At 33.8% G+C, this 18,463-nt stretch overlaps 1 protein-coding gene across 1 annotated transcript in view; it reads left to right on the forward strand.

Annotated features, from left to right (window-relative positions):
* The window catches only part of LOC112923601 (sulfotransferase 1 family member D1-like), a 34,587-nt gene that overhangs the window by 15,024 nt on the left and 1,100 nt on the right, over window positions 1-18,463 (forward strand). Inside the window, exons 2-7 of the mRNA XM_026003469.2 lie at window positions 3,099-3,256; window positions 6,469-6,594; window positions 7,484-7,581; window positions 11,725-11,851; window positions 12,896-12,990; window positions 16,511-16,691. Coding sequence (XP_025859254.1) covers window positions 3,109-3,256; window positions 6,469-6,594; window positions 7,484-7,581; window positions 11,725-11,851; window positions 12,896-12,990; window positions 16,511-16,691 — 775 coding nt within the window. The 5' untranslated portion in view covers window positions 3,099-3,108. The remainder of the gene's footprint in view (window positions 1-3,098; window positions 3,257-6,468; window positions 6,595-7,483; window positions 7,582-11,724; window positions 11,852-12,895; window positions 12,991-16,510; window positions 16,692-18,463) is intronic.

An 18,463-nucleotide genomic window follows, 5' to 3' on the forward strand; every position in this document is an offset into this window, starting at 1 on the left:
AGGGCAAGAAAAACAGTGAACTCAAAAGGGCTTTTGGATGTTATACCTGTGTTTCTCGTCCCTGAATGTCATTCACTTTGGCTCTCAAATCTGTTAAGAAACAAAATTCAACGGAATAAATTTTAAGATCTAATTTATTAAATGATTCATGTTTTGCATAGCTTCCCACCCAGCACTTAGAGAAGAGCTCTCTTGGCTTACAAAGCGATAAAGGTGTTGTGAATACATGGCATTTTCTCTGCCACAGCCTGGCAACAGTGTTTGGTACCCAGTACTTCCCAGCAAATACTATTTTTGAAAAAGAATGTTATTTATCAGCTGGGGGGAGGGGGCAATGTTTAACCATGAACTTTTAAAACTTTGTTTCTTATATTTCTTATGCTTTCTTTTTACAGGCAGATACCCTTGAAAAGTAACAATTTTTTTAAAAGATTTTATTTATTTATTCATGAGAGACACAGAGAAAGAGAGAGGCAGAGAGACAGGCAGAGAGTGAAGCAGGCTCCATGCAGGGAGCCTGATGTGGGACTCGATCCCGGGTGTCCAGGATCACGCCCTGGGCTGAAGGCAGGAGCTAAACCGCTGAGCCATCCAGGGATCCCAAAAGTAACAAATATTAACAGGAAATATGGTAGTACCAATACCATCAAATCATAACCCAGTGCTGTCATAAATTTACTTTTGAGGCCTGGCAAACCCAAGATCAACTTAAAATTTATTACCTATTGTATTGGAACTCTGTGGTATTTATAAATCCCAAGACTTTTGGTAAAAGCAAAATAATAATAATATTTAAATATATACTCCTTCCCAGTGATGCTCAGGAACATCCCAGAACCACTAATGTATTATTACCCTCTCATATTAGGACAAAACTATTGTTAAAATTATGCATGGTGGCAGGTCAGTGGACTCTCTTGTTTGGGTGGAGAAGAGCCAGAAACCTACTATATCTCAGACACGCTTAATTACACAGAAAAAAAATCCTGAAGTCTCTAGTTTCTTACCACATAATTTGGCAAAGTATTTACACACTCCTCATCAGCACTCCATGCTCATAGGCCTTATTTTTCTTTGTCAGCTTAAGGTGATTGCATGTGCTTTTTTCCTGGCTGGAAAGTTCGCCTCTTCTCCAGATTAATTCTCCCTTATTTCCCAGGGCAAACATTTCTAAGCAGCTTGACTCTGTCAAGTTCCTTCTATTTATAGATATATCCCTGCTTCATAGCACTTACCACCAATGAAAATTTCAACTTGTTGGTATGATTGTTTGGTCAGTATCTATCTTTTCCCCTCACTTCTAAGGACCATGAAGATAGCCACAAGTTTTAATATTCATTAGATTCCGCAGTGCACAGTGTCTGCCAGATATTCAATAAGTATTTTTGAATTAATTATTTTTGCCTTCACAACATTGTCCTTTATGTTAGTACGTACAAGTGTAATGAAAAACAAAGCAGAACAAATAACAAAATCAATAGCAGCAACACTTTGTTCTAGAAAACAAAAAGTTGGTAGCTAGCCAAGCAAGGACTTGCACATTTCCTCTTTTGTTCTATGATACATTTTGACATAGTGAAGAATATAGCTGGGATTAGTCTGGGTAGTATGGACATTTTAACAATATTAATTTTTACAATCTGTGAACACAGAATATCTTTCCATTTATTTGTGTCTTCTTCAATTTATTTCATTAATGTCGTATAGTTTTCAGTGTACAGTTCTTTTTACCTCTTTGTTAAATTTATTCTGAGGTATTATTTTTGATGCAATTATACATGGGTTGTCCTCTTAATTTTCCTGATAGTTTGTTAGTGTATAGAACACAAAAGATTTTTGTATATTGTTTTTGTATCCTGTACCTTTGTAACTTTTTAAAATAAAAAGTATTTTGCATGAGGCAGGATAGGGGTGGAGTTGGAAGACTTGAAAAGAAATAAAGGTAAGAAATCGCATATCAGAGAAGGTGCAGGTTAAATCGTGGCCACTGACTCCAGAGACTTCTGATTTTAATCTGTGAAGAGAGGTTCAGCAAGTGCTGGTGGGCCTCATGAAGCCTCATAAACCTGAGCTTCTTGGATAGTCTCTGTTTTTCTAGAACTACAGAGAAAGCAGAATAACTGCTTCGGTTCCTGTGAAATTGGGAAAACAACATCTTTTGAAGTAGGACTTAGGATATATACCCAAGCTCTAGCACTTCTTATAATGAGAGCTAAAGAGATATGAAAGTATCTTCATTAGAGCAATGCTCAGAATAGGAAATGACATGTCACCAGTGTTAAAGTTCATCAGAGCACTCTATCTCCTATACTTTACCTACCTCCAGTTTGTTTCTTTTACCCAGCCTTTGTGTCAGTTCCTCTTTCCCACCCTTCCTCTGTGGTCTCCTCCTTGTGGTCTGTTACATATAATTTAGATAGAATAATTTACCTGTCACAGCTAGTAACTTAAAGGAAGGAAGTACTGTGTGTTAAGCTACTCTTCAGTTTTCAGTTAAGAAGACCCAGTGCAGTTATGGGGCTTGTTTAAATCCCCCCTGCAATGAACGGGCAGCACGTTGGTTACACTCCCCTTACTCCAAAGTCCAATGCTTTTATTATCTATCCCAGCAATCTTTGCCTGAGGAAATGATGTGTATAATTCAATAGACCAATGGAAAGTGCTGATGATATTTAACATGTAAACAGCATATATGAAATAAATCCTGTGAGATCTTATTAATTTTGAGACTCTTCCTTCTTCCACTCTTTCTTAATGCCCAGGAATGTGATCTAGTGCTGTTGGACCTATAATAATAAAACTAATTTATTTAATAAAATATCTATTTTTTAATAGATATTTTTTTATTTGAGAGAAGAGAGAAGAAAGAGAGAGACAGCAGGAACAGGGGTGGGGAGTGACAGAGGGAATGGGAGAAACAGACTCCCCCGCTCAGCAGGGAGCCTTAGAGCTCTATCCCAGGACCCTGGGATCATGACCTGAGCCTAAAGCAGATGCTTAACTACCTGAGCCACCCAGGAGCCCCAATTTATTTTTACTTTTATTAATGTTATTAAAACAAAGACTTCTTAACATGCTTCCCTTTGTTTAAAATCTAGTTTCTGAAAAATGGACGAGAAGCCGGATATCTACCGGAGGGAGTTAGTGGATGTTCAGGGTGTCCCCCTCTTCTGGAGCATTGCTGAGGAGTGGTCCCAGGTGGAGTCATTTGAGGCCCGACCTGATGACCTTCTGATCTCAACCTACCCCAAATCTGGTATGATCTTTTTATTTATTTGTACTCACTGATGCGTACTTTTACACATAGACCCATATATATATATAAGCCCATTGATCTTCTAATCATTAGTCAAGGGAATGCAGTAGCAGTTGCTGGGAGAATTTTGTCTCAAATCAGATAAACTGACTATTCTAAAAGGCCTGCAAACGAATGGGGGCTAACCTGTGGGAAAATTAATGCTGTCATTTTATTTTCCTTTTCAAATTCAAATAAAAATTCTTAAAACTGCATATCTTAGATGATTTGGATACATTGGAATTACATACCTATACCTTCTATGCATTTTAATGTTTACATATTTTATCCATTGTATTTTAAATATATTTTGTAAAATGTTAATATTTTATTATTTTAAAATTTTTATTTTATAAATGCATTTAGAAATATTTTGTTACAAAGTTAAACAGCTGCTGACTCAATAGATGATCTCAGAAAGGAGAAATTAAGATGACTCAATAAGAATCAATAATTTTTATTTCTCCAGATCTTTTTATGACAGTCTTCTAAATTATCCAGTGATAAAGGTCAGAGAGATATCAGATAATTGTTTTTCTCTTGCCTTTTATCCAATTAACTTACTTGAGCTCCTAATCAATCAACTGTTCCAATTGCTAAATTCTCTAACGTCTACTTTCCTTTATATTTCTGCTTCATTTCTTAAAGGAATTAAGGACAAGAAGTTTTTAATAAGTACATTGACTACTAATGGTTTTATATTATAAATATTAAAAATACTACATAGGGCTATGCAACAAAGCCTGGGAAGAAACACCTGAATTTTTGAAGGTTGTAATATCAAAATTATAATACTCCAGGAAACCTATCAGGAAATAAGCAAATGTACAATACAGACCTTTGAAGAAATAGAAAACAAGCTTGTTTTGGTAAAAGCTTTGTTTTTTCTTTCTTACTATTTATATTGCTCTCCGAGCTGATTCACCAAGCCCAAATTGTTTGGGACCCAAACTACCTTTCATCTCCTTGTTGAGATACAAGTTGAGAAAAGGCAAGGCACCTACAGAAAAATGCACATGCTCTTTTTGTTGTTGTTATTTTAAAAATTATGTTCGCAAGCAGGAAACCATTAAAATCACCTTTGGAAGGTACCATTATACAAACAATTCATTTATGAAAGTGCTCTTTGAAGCTGGATTTCTTCTGACATATTCAAAGATAGGTGGCTACATGGCTACACATAAAATAATTATGTGGTCATTTTTTTCTTTGATTTTTTTTTCCTTTTACTAACTGTTGAGAACATGTCTTAAAGTTATTAATATATCAATTCCTTGTTAATTTTGTTGGAAAGGATCCAAGCTAACTTACTCCGTATATGAGGCAAATCATGTGCTTCTTTTTTTTTTTTTTTGCAAAAATTACAGAATATCAACATTTCCAATTTGAAGCATAGCTAAAATGGCATTTCTTTCCATTAGATTTCAGTGGCTACAATTTGAACCATCCACCGACAGGAAATGAAATGTATTCTACTGTACTTTAGAATATAGGTTTCTTTTTCTTCAGACTACAAAATCTTCAAGGATAGTATCAATTTGACCCACCTTTTTTCTTAGCACTGTAATAGTCTGTGTTATAAGGATGAGAGAGATAGTCTCATACTAATGATTTAGGGATAAGGAAGGGGCACCTGGGTGGCTCAGTACTTGGCTCACCCACCCCTTGGCTCAGGTCATGATCTTGTGGCCCTGGGATCAAGTCCCACATCAGGGTCCCTACAGGGAGCCTGCTTCTCCCTCTGCCTATGTCTCTGCCTCTCTTTGTCTCTCATGAATAAATAAATAAAAGTCTTAAAAAAAGAAAGTATGAGGAGGAAGAACTGTCTATCAGAAAGGACTAAAAGAGAGGCCTAAAGTACTGTAATTTATGGAACCAATCCAAAGGCACATGCTTATGCAGGTCATTCATCAAATATCTATTCAGTGCATAGATTAATTATTTAATTTAATTTTTTAGTTTCCACTCATGAATATTCAATTTAGAGACTATCATTCATTACATGTTTGGTAAAGAGGAAGGGATGGAAACAGTTAAAAAGATTTTTTCCTCCTATCTTTTAATTGATTTTTTAGCCCAGCATCAATAACCTGATCATTGAATACTGTAGGAAGTCAAATAGGCCAAATACTTATATAGAGATTTATGATGATATTATCTCTCTATAAACTTATAAGTGGAAAATGTATTTAATAGTGAACATCATAGCTTAGCCTAGCCTACCTTAAATGTGCTCAGAACAGTGACATTAGCTTGCAACTGGGCAAAATTACCTAACACAAAGTCTATTTTAAAGTAAAGTGCTGAATATCTCATGTAATCTATTGAATACTATACCATAAGTGAAAAAAAGAATGATTGTGCGGTATAGACTGGTTATAAGGTTTCCATTGTTTGCCCTCATTATTGCCTGGCTGCCAGGGAGCTGCAATGCAACATCACGAGAGAGAGAGAGCTTCATATTGCTTATCACTAGCCCAGAAGAAGATCGAAATTTGAAATTCAAAGGTCATTTCTACTAAACACTTGAATTACACATAATTGTGAAGTTTAAAAATTGTAAGTTGAACTATTGCCAAGTAGGGGGGCTATCTATATTTTGAATACCTTTCTCAAGATTAGTGAGACACAATCTTATAAAGACCAGGGTGACTCCAACCACTTAATGATCTACTGTCTTATGTTTGTGAATAACACACTATTCATCACAAATGCATCACAAAGTTCTCTTTTTATCCTTTTTTCACACCTCCACCAAATGTTTTTTTCCCTCAAATACTCTTCAATCCTAAAGTCTAATAATATTTTTAATATTAATAAGAAATTTACAAATTGCTAGTCGGACCAATTGAAATCCACCTCTTCCTTCTCCATTCCACTCAGGAGGGTGTGCTACATGATTTATACACTGTCTCTTAAATTACCCATGTTTTACTTCCTTATTATGGCTTAACTTTATGATTGTTTTAATCAAATTTACTCTCTCACATTCACACATACACAATACATATGTATACGTTCAAGATAGATAAAAATGTCTCGTTGGAAAAGGAGAATGGAAAGGAAGACCACATTTTTGTTTTTGATATTATACAACTTCTCTACCTATATTGACCCTCTTATGCTCTTTTTGACAGAAAAGTTTAAAGGTGTTCCATTTTTTTTTCCTTTAGGGACAACCTGGGTCAGCGAAATATTGGATTTGATCTATAACAATGGAGATGCAGAGAAATGTAAGCGGGATGCAATATACAAACGAGTGCCGTTCATGGAATTGATAATTCCTGGATTCGAGAATGGTATTTTCCTTGAATGTTCCTTTTCATCATAGGAATAAATCCCCCTAACATTTTGTGGTGACAAGAGGAGTCATGATGGAATTGATATAGACAGACCTTGGACATTTGAATCATAAATGTCTATAATAGAAGAAGAACTTGATTCTACTAATAACCATATTATATGCCTCTTACACTCAAAGACAATATCTGCATAAGGGAAAATTTTGATGAGTATATTTTTTTCTTAATAGCACAGATGGAAGTCTTCAGCATTTAAATGTACAATCATTATATACAGAAAATTCAATGTTTGTTCCAGAATAAGATCATGTCTACTGCTTATTAGCTGATATTCACAGACTTGAGAAACAGAATTATGGATGGTCTTGCATTATTAAAATTTTAAGGATTAGTTATAAACCTTATGGCTTAGTTTGATCTTATAAATTAAATAAAGAAAGCTGGAAAGGGATTTTGAAATATTCTAGTTCAATTTCCTCATATTGTAAATGAGTACAAGAGAAGATAAATGAAGGAAAATTTTGGATGTCTTGACATTGGCCTATTGATGTTTCTACCTCAGCAAGACATTATATATGAGGCTGGCTGCCTGGGAGCCTGGCCCATTAAATATGTTATATATATAATATGATTTTACAGTTATTGTCTGTTATACATAGAAAATAAAATATACATATACATACATTTTCTATGCATAGAAAATAAAACAGTATAACTAACCAGAATTTATCATTTTTTAATCTTGTTATAGATATTATAGATGTCCAATGCTATATAGTCATTTCAAGCCATATAGTGCGGTTAATGTTTACAAAGCCTTAGATTATATTGTAATTGACCTTTGTGATTCCACATTTATAATAGAATTTAACTTTTGTTCTTGCAGGTATAGAGTTGTTGAAAAAAATGCAGCCTCCTAGATTAGTGAAAACACACCTACCTGTTCAACTTCTCCCTTCTTCATTTTGGAAGAATAACTGCAAGGTAGCAAGTTAAAAAAAAAAAAAAAAAAGAAAACCTTATTTGTGTTGAAATTTCTTTTACTCATCATGCAGAAATTATGATGGGAGATTCCCACCTCTGGATAAAGCATGCCAAAAATAATGATGTGGTCTCTATATCCAATGGTTGAAATAATACCATTGGAGACCAGTGCATTATATAGATACAGACTTAGTGCCCAAGCACTGGTTATCTCTAGGTTTTCTGTTCTCTAAAATTTCTCTTTCTATCAAAATCTCTTCACTATCTACTTTAAATATTTAATTTAATTATTTAAATAATACTAGAAATGCTTCCTCATGAATTCAATATAATTGTAATTTATAAATATGGATTTATAATTATATATAAGTGGATTTGTTTTAGGCTTCTTTTTAAAATAACCATTTTAATTCAAGTATAACATTTATGGAAAAATGTACATAAATCCTAGGCACACATCTTGATGAATTTTTACAAAGTGAGTGTACCCATGAAACCAGCACCCAGATCAAGAAATAGAACATTACCAGCCACCCAAAAGCTCGGTTTTTTCACATTCTGGCAACAATCCCTATCTTCAAAGATAACTACTATCCTGATGTTTTTACCATAAATTAGTTTGCCAATTTTGTTTGTAATAAGAAAATATATATAATCTTGAATATTTAATTTATTTCATTGAACATAATATTTACTAGATCAATTCTTATTCTTGTAACTTTGTCTTTGTTTTTTTAATGTAACCTGCTGGATCACAAAATGTGGTACCCTGAGCAAAAATAGCAGGTTAGAGAAGCAAATCTCAGGCTAAATTCAGACTACCGAATCAAAGACTGTGGGGATGAGGTTCAGATCTGAGTTATAATAAAAACTCTAGGTGAATTTGAGCCATGATAATGTTTGAAAACCACTGATATAAGGCATTCCATTATGTTTATTTGAATATTTCACGACCTACTTACCCACAGTACTATTATTGGTGGACAGTTGGGTGGTTTCTGTTGTCAGTAATTAAAAAAGTACTTCAATGCACATTCTTATATAAGTTTCCATTACACATACACATACATATACATATTTCTCTTGGTTTTATATCTTGGAATGGAATTAAGGTGTCCATTTGTCCAGCTTTAGGCGATCGAAGACTTTGCTGAGTTTGATATTTTCAAATATCTTTTCAAATCACTTGGATCAATTTACACTTTGACCAGTAGTGTGAGAGTTTAAGTTACTCTATATCCTCATTAACAAACATATAGGTACAAATATTTATTTTTAGACATACTAGTAGATGTATGGTGGCATTTCATTGTGGTTTTCTTTGTATTTCCCTAATGACTAATAATTAAAGGACTTTTACATAGCTTAGATACCTTCTCCGAGGTATCTGTTCAAGTGCCATGCCTTTTTTCCTGTAAGGGCTTCTTTTTTTCTATTAGTAAGGTAGAAATTCTTATATATTCTGGTACAATTCCTTTGATGAAATCATTGGACATTTTATATCTTAATTCATTCTATTTTTCCTTTTTTTTTACTTTCTTAACTTCTTTTTAAAAATTCTTAATTTTGAGGTTGGTCATTATATCAGTTTTTCCTTTATTTTCTATTTTTTGGTGTGTCTTTGTTTAAAAAATGCCTTGCCCAAAGTTATGAAGATATTCCCACTTCTGTTTACTTCTATTGGCTTTATTGTTTCGGTTATCACGTTAGATCTAAGAATCTATTTAATATCTATAAGTATCAATGTCCTTTTTAAAATTTTCTGATATAATAGTAATTCTCTCTTTTCCTCTCTCTCTTTTTCATGCACACACACACAAACACACTATTTTCTGAATGTTTATTACTAGCATATGGACAACTAAATCTTTTATCCTGTAAACTTGCTAAATTCACATAATAGACCTAACAGATTTTTTTTGGTAGATCCAATCATTGTTCTACATAGATGTTCATGCTTTTAGAAAATAAAAAATACGAAATATTCTTACTTCTTTTTTCCTAATCTGGATGCTATTTACTTATTTTTCTTGACTTATTGAACTGGATAGAACATCTAATATAATACTGAATAGGAGTGAGGAGATGCTCTTGTCTTGCCCTTGATCTTAAGGAATATTCATATGGTGATGTCACCCAGAGGTTTTTTGTTTATTCCACTGACCTAACTGAGAAAGTTCTGTTCTATTCTTACTTTGCTGAGTTTTTAACAGGAATACATGTTGGATTTTTGTCTAATGTTTTTTTCTGTGTCTATTAAGACCAATCATATGATTTTCCATTATTTTAGTCTGTTACTATGATTAGTTGTCAGTTGACTTTGAAGTGTTAAAACAATCTTTCACACCTTTTATTTAATTATTGATTGTATTAATTTATGATATGTGTTAATAGTTTTCTTTTATATATTATTGGGGCCAATTTGCTGATTTTTAAAATAATTTGTGTCTTCGGGAGATACGGACCTGTACTTTCTTTCCATTGTAATATCTTTATCATTAGAGAATAATCTCTTTGGTATTAGAGTAATTCTGGCTTCATTAAATGAGTTGGAAGGTATTTATTCTTTTTCAATTTACTGGAAGTATTTGGTTGGAATTGGTACTGTTTCATTCTTAATATTTTGTTCAATTCACCAGCAAAGTGATCTAGGCCTGGAATTTTCTTCATCTGAAAAGATTTGTAACCACAAATTCAGTGTCTTTCATATAAATATTTATGTCTTCCATGTTCTTCAATGTCTTTCATTATTCAGATCATGTATTTTTCCTTGCATGCTCTTTCATAGTTTATGCATTTTAAAGACTTGATTCATTTCACTTAAACTGTTAAATTTTTGTAATAAAGTTGTTCATGATATTCCTTTAAAATTCTTCTCATATATGCAAAATCTGTACTAATGTCACTTTCTCATTTTTCATATTTTTCTATCAGCTATAGAGAGAAGGATGTTAATATCTGACTATATTTTTTTAATTTCTCCTTGGAATTCCATTGTAATTCTGTTTTAGCTTCCTGTAAGCGAAATTCTTAAATAAGTACATAATCAATAAACATTTATAGAAGTGCTACTGTGTATGTACCAGATATTGTAATTGTCATTATAAATGCAAACACAAATAAGACATCCTCTGCCATCTGAGTATGTTATCTTGTTTAATTTTTATGAATACTATTGGGCTTTGTCTTCTTGCCAGTCACTTCCCTTTGCCCATATTATGCAATGGTTTAATATGTCAGTGATCTCTGCAGTGTATGTCATATGGTATAAGAAGTAAGCTTAATGGATTTCAGTGGACTTGCCTGAAAACCTAATTACCACTGAGACATAGCAATGTCATTTCTATTGGAAAATATGTTCCTGTTTTCAAACAGATTTAAGGCTCTATGCATAAAGTAAATTTTAATCTCACACAAAATTATAAACAGCAATAATTGGTATGTAGCCATGATCATGAACAGAATGAAGAATGTTTAATCATTGTTGATTAAATGTACCCAAATTATAACTTATTTTCAGTTAAAAATAAGACATTTTTTTTTTCAGCTTTAAAAGTTTTACTTTAGGGATACCTAGGTGGCTCCGTCAGTTAAGGTTTCAACTCTTGATTTCAGCTCAGGTCATGATCTCATGGTCTTGAGATTGAGTCCAGCATTGGGCTCTGTGTTGGGTGTGAAACCTGCTTGGGATTCTCTCTTTCCCTCTCCTGCTGCCCCTTACCTTCTCTTTATCCCTCCTCTAAAGAAAAGTAATAACAAAAAAAATTAAAAATAAAAGAATGTTTATCTTTTTCATGTTTTGTAACTTTTATGTTTCTTTTTACATGTCTTAATAAGTGATATACAAAAATTCTAAATTTAAGAACAATATTAGCTCATTTTTGTTAATTTAATGTTTACTGCAATTATTTGGTTTTCTGTGTTTTGAGATGTTCTTTTCAAAGGCTGAAGAGAAACAGGGTGTGAAAGTACAAGTCTTATGTTAAAACAATATATATCGTGAATATTTCATGTCAGGATATACATGTAAATGCTGAGATCAGGAAATAGAAAAGAAATAATCAGCATTCTTGCAAGATAAGCAAAAGTTTACCAACTATTAAATAATATAAATGAAATGACGATTGCCATATCTCCCCACAGATGGTGTATGTTGCACGAAATGCTAAAGATGTGGCTGTATCTTACTATTATTTCTACCAGATGGCAAAAATACACCCAGAGGCTGGCACCTGGGAGGAATTCCTGGATAAATTCATGACTGGGAAGGGTAGGTTCAACTCTTACTTTAATCAAGGAGTTCTATGGTGAAAAGTCTTTTTGCCAGGAGATAGAACAGTTAAACATAAATCTGCGTTTATTATAAACCTAATATTTGCCTAGCACTCCACCAATGTATTAGGTAGACTATAGAGGAAGCAGAATATATAGTTGTCTCTTCCTTTTGGGAGGGACGTGTGGGTGGATCAGCGGTTGAGCTATCTTTAGCTCAGGGCGTGATTCCAGGGTTCCCGCATTGGACTCCCTGTGAGGAGCTTGCTTCTCCCTCTGCCTAGGTCTCTAACTCTCTCTCTGTCTCTCATGAATAAATAAAATCTTAAAAAAAAAAAGAACTTTTGGGAAACATGTTAACACAGATATTTCAGTTCTTAGTCTTATTGTTTCATTAGTGCTTAGTGACAACTTTTCTTCTCTTGCTGTGCGTCTGTTGTATTGTTTTGATTTTATTCATATTTCTTGGATTCTCTTTTCTTTACCATTCCCTTATTTTTACTATATAAACCGAAAATTCTAGGCTGATGATTTTAGCCTCAAGGCTCTGTTTCTCTACCTTTGTATTCTTTCTTTCAGGAAAACATTTATGCCAATAGTAGTAGCTCTACTTAAAATTCTCATATAAACATTCTTCTATTAAAAACTCTTTTCAAGGCAAGAACATCTCAATGATATCTTGCAAACCTTTACTCCTGTTGCTACTTGGACTATTCTCTGTCCATAGAATGTCTACTCACTCTTATCATTATCAAAACCTAATTCTTCTTCTTAGACCCAAATACACTCTCTTCCCCCACAGCCCTTCATTAACTTCTTCATCTCTATGATTTTCTTTCCCTTTCTCCTTCTTCTATGAACTTCCCTGCCACTCCCTCCTAAATAGATTACAAATTCAATAAGAACAGGGTTAATTATCCTACCATCCCTCTTTCTTGAACTAATAAGTGTGTTTGGGTTGATAATAATGACTTGGAATAATATTTAACAATTCTTTACATAAATAGTTTTAATTTTCCAATTACTGTGTCTTTCAACTTAGTGGCTTTTGGTTCTTGGTATGACCATGTGAAGGGCTGGTGGGAGAAGAGAAATGATTATCGTATCTTTTACCTATTTTATGAAGACATGAAAGAGGTAAGAGGCAACTATAATTTTTTTTTAATTTTGGGGGGAAACCTCAGATTCATCTTTCTTTGTATCACTACTGCTCCTGCTCTAGTTCAGGCAACTATCTTATTTGAAGTACCTCATTTTGCTTCTATTGTCCATTCGGAGAAAATTATCTGGAAATCTAAATGAGAGTATGCCCACTTCTTGAAATCTGTCAGTGATTTCTGTTTCTACGTGAAATACAAAATCATTAAGATAATTTAAAGTTCAGCATTATTTAGTCCCTATCTCTCCAACCTCTTCTGCTGTCACTTTTCCTTTTCTTACTAAGTGAGCCTGCCCGAAATATTTTTTTCCCACTATTTTCAAATTATCTTTTTCTCATCCTTCATGTCTTAACTTAAATGTTAACACTCCAGAGTTCTTTCATGTCCATAAGGTCAAATAATCCACTTTATTATTATCTGTTAAAATCTCTTTTGCTATTGTTCTTTTCATATCATTTACTACCACTCATTATTTGACATATGTGTTTCTTATGTTTTCTTGCCCTACTCTAATATAATGTAAGCTCCTTGGATGTAGGGATTAAAATGATTTTATTTGTGATTGTTTCCCCAAGAGGTAAGCACAGTAGAGAAAAGATGTAATTTAATTTATAAGACATCTAGTTTTTATTTTTTCATCTTCTATCTGGTTATTAGTGTGAAAATTAATTCATTCTCCAATTTTATCAAAAACTTATCCTGATCTGATTATTCAAATAGTCCATTTAAGAAATGTTCTGCATTTCTTAAGTTGAATGTGTTTCAGGAAGCTTGTTCACACCTAAATTCCTTTAGATAACTATGACTACCCTTCATCTCTTATTTGGGAAATCTGTTCCATGGCATCTAGGGAAATTGCCTTACCCAGCTAAAGTGACCCCCTCTGGCAGATTCATTAGATTCCCAGCTTCTTCTACATCCTGTTTAAACCAGTTTTTACCCGTCACTCTGGATTAAAGGGTGACCAATTACTCTAATTATGTGTCTTGAAGCAACAAGGGGGGTGGGTGGGGTGGATCTTGAAGAGGATAAGTGTTATCAGGAAAGAAAACCTCCCACGTTAGATCATAATAAGGTCTTTAAGCAAAAGAAGTTTAGTGTCCTTAAATATGGGTGGAGAGGCTCAAAATTACTCAAGAGTTCCAGAGTCTCTGTGCCATCAAATCCATCCCAAATATTCCCATTCCAAGCCTGAATGGTGTACATTTTTCCCATCACTTTCATTTAACTTTCACAGGATAGACTTGACACAATTTGGATTTCAATTTTCACTGTGATTCTTCTCCTTGAATAAGATGTGTGCTGATCTCCAGCAAGTTTATTTCTGCTTATACAAGAAATAGATTATTTTAGAGCCACTACAGAAATTCTCTGATTCTGTTTCCATGAATTGAGATGGGTAGCTCAATAAACCTAAACAGATTGCTTTTCTGCCAGATCATGAGGTCACTAAGATTACGGCTTTCAGCCTCAGTTTGATTTGGACCATCAAGAAGATCATCTCTGTAGTGGGTAACAGGGCACAAACCATTTGGTCTGAATGCTACTTTTTCACTATTCTTACAAGGTATCCTATGGAGTCTGGAGCACAATGGAATGGAAATCATAAGAATACATCAAATGTATCTCTCCTTTTCATTGTTGCCTCTTTCTCTTCCATACCATTCCTTAGGCTGGAAATGGACAGGATTTTGTTTACTTTCCTCCTCATATATTTATATTATCAAAAAATCTAGGTAGGAGGGAGAGATAGAAAGAGTATTTTCTTTCCACTATAACTGTCTGAGATAAATAATCTGTTTTTTTAAATTGTGCCATAATTGATATATAACATAATATTAATCTAATGATTCAATATATGTATATATTATGAAAAGATCACAGTAATTCTAGCTGATATCCATCAGCATACGTGGTTATTTTTTCCTTGTGATGAGAACTTTTAACATCTACTCTTTTAGCAGCTTTCAAATATACGATGCAGCATTGTTTGTTAACTACAGTTATTGTTGACTGCAGTTCCTGATCTTAGAGGAAAAGCTTTCAGCTCTTCATTATTGAGTATATTAGTTGTGGGCTTGTCATATACGGCCTTCATAATTGTGGTATATTCCCTCTACACCACTTTGTTGAGAGTTTCTATCATAAATTGATGTTGAATTTTGCCAAATGCTTTTTCTGCATCTTTTGAAATGACCATATGATTTACACCCTTCATTTTGTTAATATCGTCTATCACATTGATTGATTTGCTAATGTTTAACAATTTTTGCATCACTGGGGTAAATCCCATTTGATCACGGATTAAAACCTTTTAATGTGCTGTTAAATTTTGTTTGCTAATATTTTGTCCAGGATTTTTGCATTGATTTTTACCAAAAATGTTAATCTGCTATTTTCTTGTGTTATTCTCATCTGGTTTGGGTATATGAGTAATGCTGGCCTTGTAAAATGGGTTTAGAAGTATTACTCCTTCTACTTTTTGGAAGAGTTTAAGAAGGATGAGTATTTTTTAAATACTTGGTGGATAGGAGTGCTTGGGTGGCTCAGTCGATTATGCATTAGGCTCAGGTCTTGGGCCCAGGATCCAGCTCCCTGCTTAGCTGGGAGCCTACTTCTCCCTCTCCCTCTGCACCTCACCACCCACCCCCTCTGCTCGTGTTCTTTCTCCCTCATCTCTCTCTCTCATAAATAAATAAATAAATAAATAAATAAATAAATAAATAAATAAAATCTTTAAAAAAATATTTTTGATAGGTAATCTATTCTTGATATTAGATATGATTTTAAAAAGGAGATCAAGGATTTTGAAGATTATACCTTATAATAGTAGTAGTTTGCTTTATTACCACTTGTTATTCTACAGATTAATTATATTTTTGAGTGTGAAAGATTGAATATTAACCCATTTTTCTGCATTTTTTGAAACAAAATTATGGATATTAAGGAGAGCACTTGCTATGATGAGCACTAGGGGTTTTTTTTAAGTTTTTTTTTTAGTTTTTATTTATTTATGATAGTCACACATAGAGAGAGAGAGAGGCAGAGATATAGGCAGAGGGAGAAGCAGGCTCCATGCACCGGGAGCCCGACGTGGGATTCGATCCCGGGTCTCCAGGATCGTGCCCTGGGCCAAAGGCAGGCGCTAAATCGCTGCACCACCCAGGGATCCCTAGCACTCAGTGTTATATGTAAGAGATGCATCACCAAATCCTATTCCTGAAACCAATGTTACACTATATATTAACTAACTAGAATTTAAATTTAAAAATTTGAGAAAGAAAAAAAAAAACAAACAAAATTTACTCTTCTTTTTAGCAGATGATTGCCTGGCCAAGACTAGGACATGTACTTTGGAATGCAAAATAAAAAGTGCACATAAAAATATAAAATAATTTCCTTTACCACATTGACATATGTAGAACTTTATTAAATGCACTGCCTATTTTATGATTAAATCTCTCTGAAATAATTCTTTCTCTTTATATTTTTTTTAGGATCCAAAACATGAAATTCAGAAGTTGTTACAGTTTCTAGAGAAAGATTTGTCAGAAGAAACTGTGGATAAAATCCTCTATCACAGCTCTTTCAATGTGATGAAACAGAATCCAAGTACAAATTATACCACTGTACCAGATTTTGATATGAATCATTCTGTATCTCCTTTCATGAGAAAGGGTGAGAAATCATATACTAGTTTCTATACAGCTTGCTAATTACAGTCATGGAGAGTATAGCCATATTATAGGAAATGGAAAGAGATTGAGTATGCTGGCAAGAAAAAAGAAAATTAGGAACGAAAAAAAACTTAGGGGAAATAATTTGTGGCAAATAAACTATAATTTCTATAAGCCTAACATGTAAGACAAACCTTCTAAGGAGAAATGTTTACTCAAGAGCTGATGTATTGATTAGCATGAGTCTTGGCCTCCTTTGCTATATCAGAAGAATGCCTTTCATTTGTCTGAACTCTCTAAATATTCTTCAGATTCCTTAAAATTTTTGCTGTGGTGAGTAGTCAGCTTAAATGATGTTAGGCATACCAAGTGAATGATGAAAAGTGTCAATTCCCTGAGGTTGTTGCTATGATATGGTAAATCATTGCATCTCTAGCATTATCTCAATGTATATATAACTAGCATCTTGCAAAAATAGTCACTTAATAAAAATATGTTAAATTGAATTGCATGTTGAGAGAGAGAAAGAGAGAGAGACAGAGAGACAGAGAAGCATAGATTCTGTTACTTATGTATGTATTAGCTCTGCTGTGAAACAAACAACTCCAAGGGGCACCTGGGTGGCTCAGTCAGTTAAGCATCTGCCTTTGCTCAAGTTATGATCCTAGGGTTCTGGGATGGAGTCCTGCATCAAGCTCTCTGTTCAGTGGGGAGTTTGCTTGTCCCTTTTCCTCTGCCTCTCCCCCTGCTTGTTCTTCTCTTCTTCTCTCAAATAAGTAAATGAAATCTTTTTTTATTTTTATTTTTTAAGATTTTATTTATTTGAGAGAGAGAGAGAGAAAGAGAGAAAGAGCATGAGTGGGGTGGATAGGGAGAAGCAGGCTCTCTACTAAGCAGGAAGCCTGATGTGGGGCTTCATCCTAGGACCCTGGGATTATGACCTAGAATGAAGGCAGACACTTAACTAACTGACCACCTAGGCACCCCTGAAACTTAAAAAAAAAAAAAAAAAAAGGACTTCAAGAATCTCAGTGGCTTAAAACCACAAGTTTTATTTTTTGTTTAATGTTGGTGAATGTGGGTCATACATCAGTTTTGCTTATTCTTTTGAATCTGTTCAGTTTTACTTGGTTTTCATGGTCTCAGTTTCTTATGTCTTCTCTTTCTGAAATCCAGGCTGAAAAAGCTACCCATTTGTGGGATATGCCCAATATTCTAGTAGACAGGAAAACAAAAGAGGTGTTGGAAACTTACAATGCCTTTAAAGTTGCTATTTAGATGTGGTATATATTGCACATATTCAAATTCTATTAACCAAAGCAAAAGAAAAAATTGAAGCCCAAAGTTAATGAGGCAAAGAGGAGTCATACAACACATGTCAGTGGGCCGAGGTATAAAATCTTACAGTAGAGAGTGGAAAATTATTAATATAATCTAAGATAATTTTGGAGAAACAAGTACTGAGGTAAGAACTTATATAGGGACTATTAAGGGTAATTTCATTAATTATGATGTATCTTTGTGCATCCAGAGTTTTTTTTTTTTTTTTTTTTTTAGAAAGTTAGAAAGTATGCCATGGGTAAGTCTTTCCAGGAATATTTGGATCTCAGCCAGGTATGATTTTTGCCTCCCAGGGAATGTTTGACAACATCCAAAGACATTTTTGATAGTTCTGACTAAGAGTATGCTATAGGCATCTAATGGGTACAGGCTGAGAATCCTGCTGAAAACACACTATAATACACAGAGCAACTCCCACATCCATCCAGCCAG

Source organism: Vulpes vulpes, chromosome 2, assembly GCF_048418805.1.
Source record: "Vulpes vulpes isolate BD-2025 chromosome 2, VulVul3, whole genome shotgun sequence".
NCBI lineage: Eukaryota > Metazoa > Chordata > Mammalia > Carnivora > Canidae > Vulpes > Vulpes vulpes.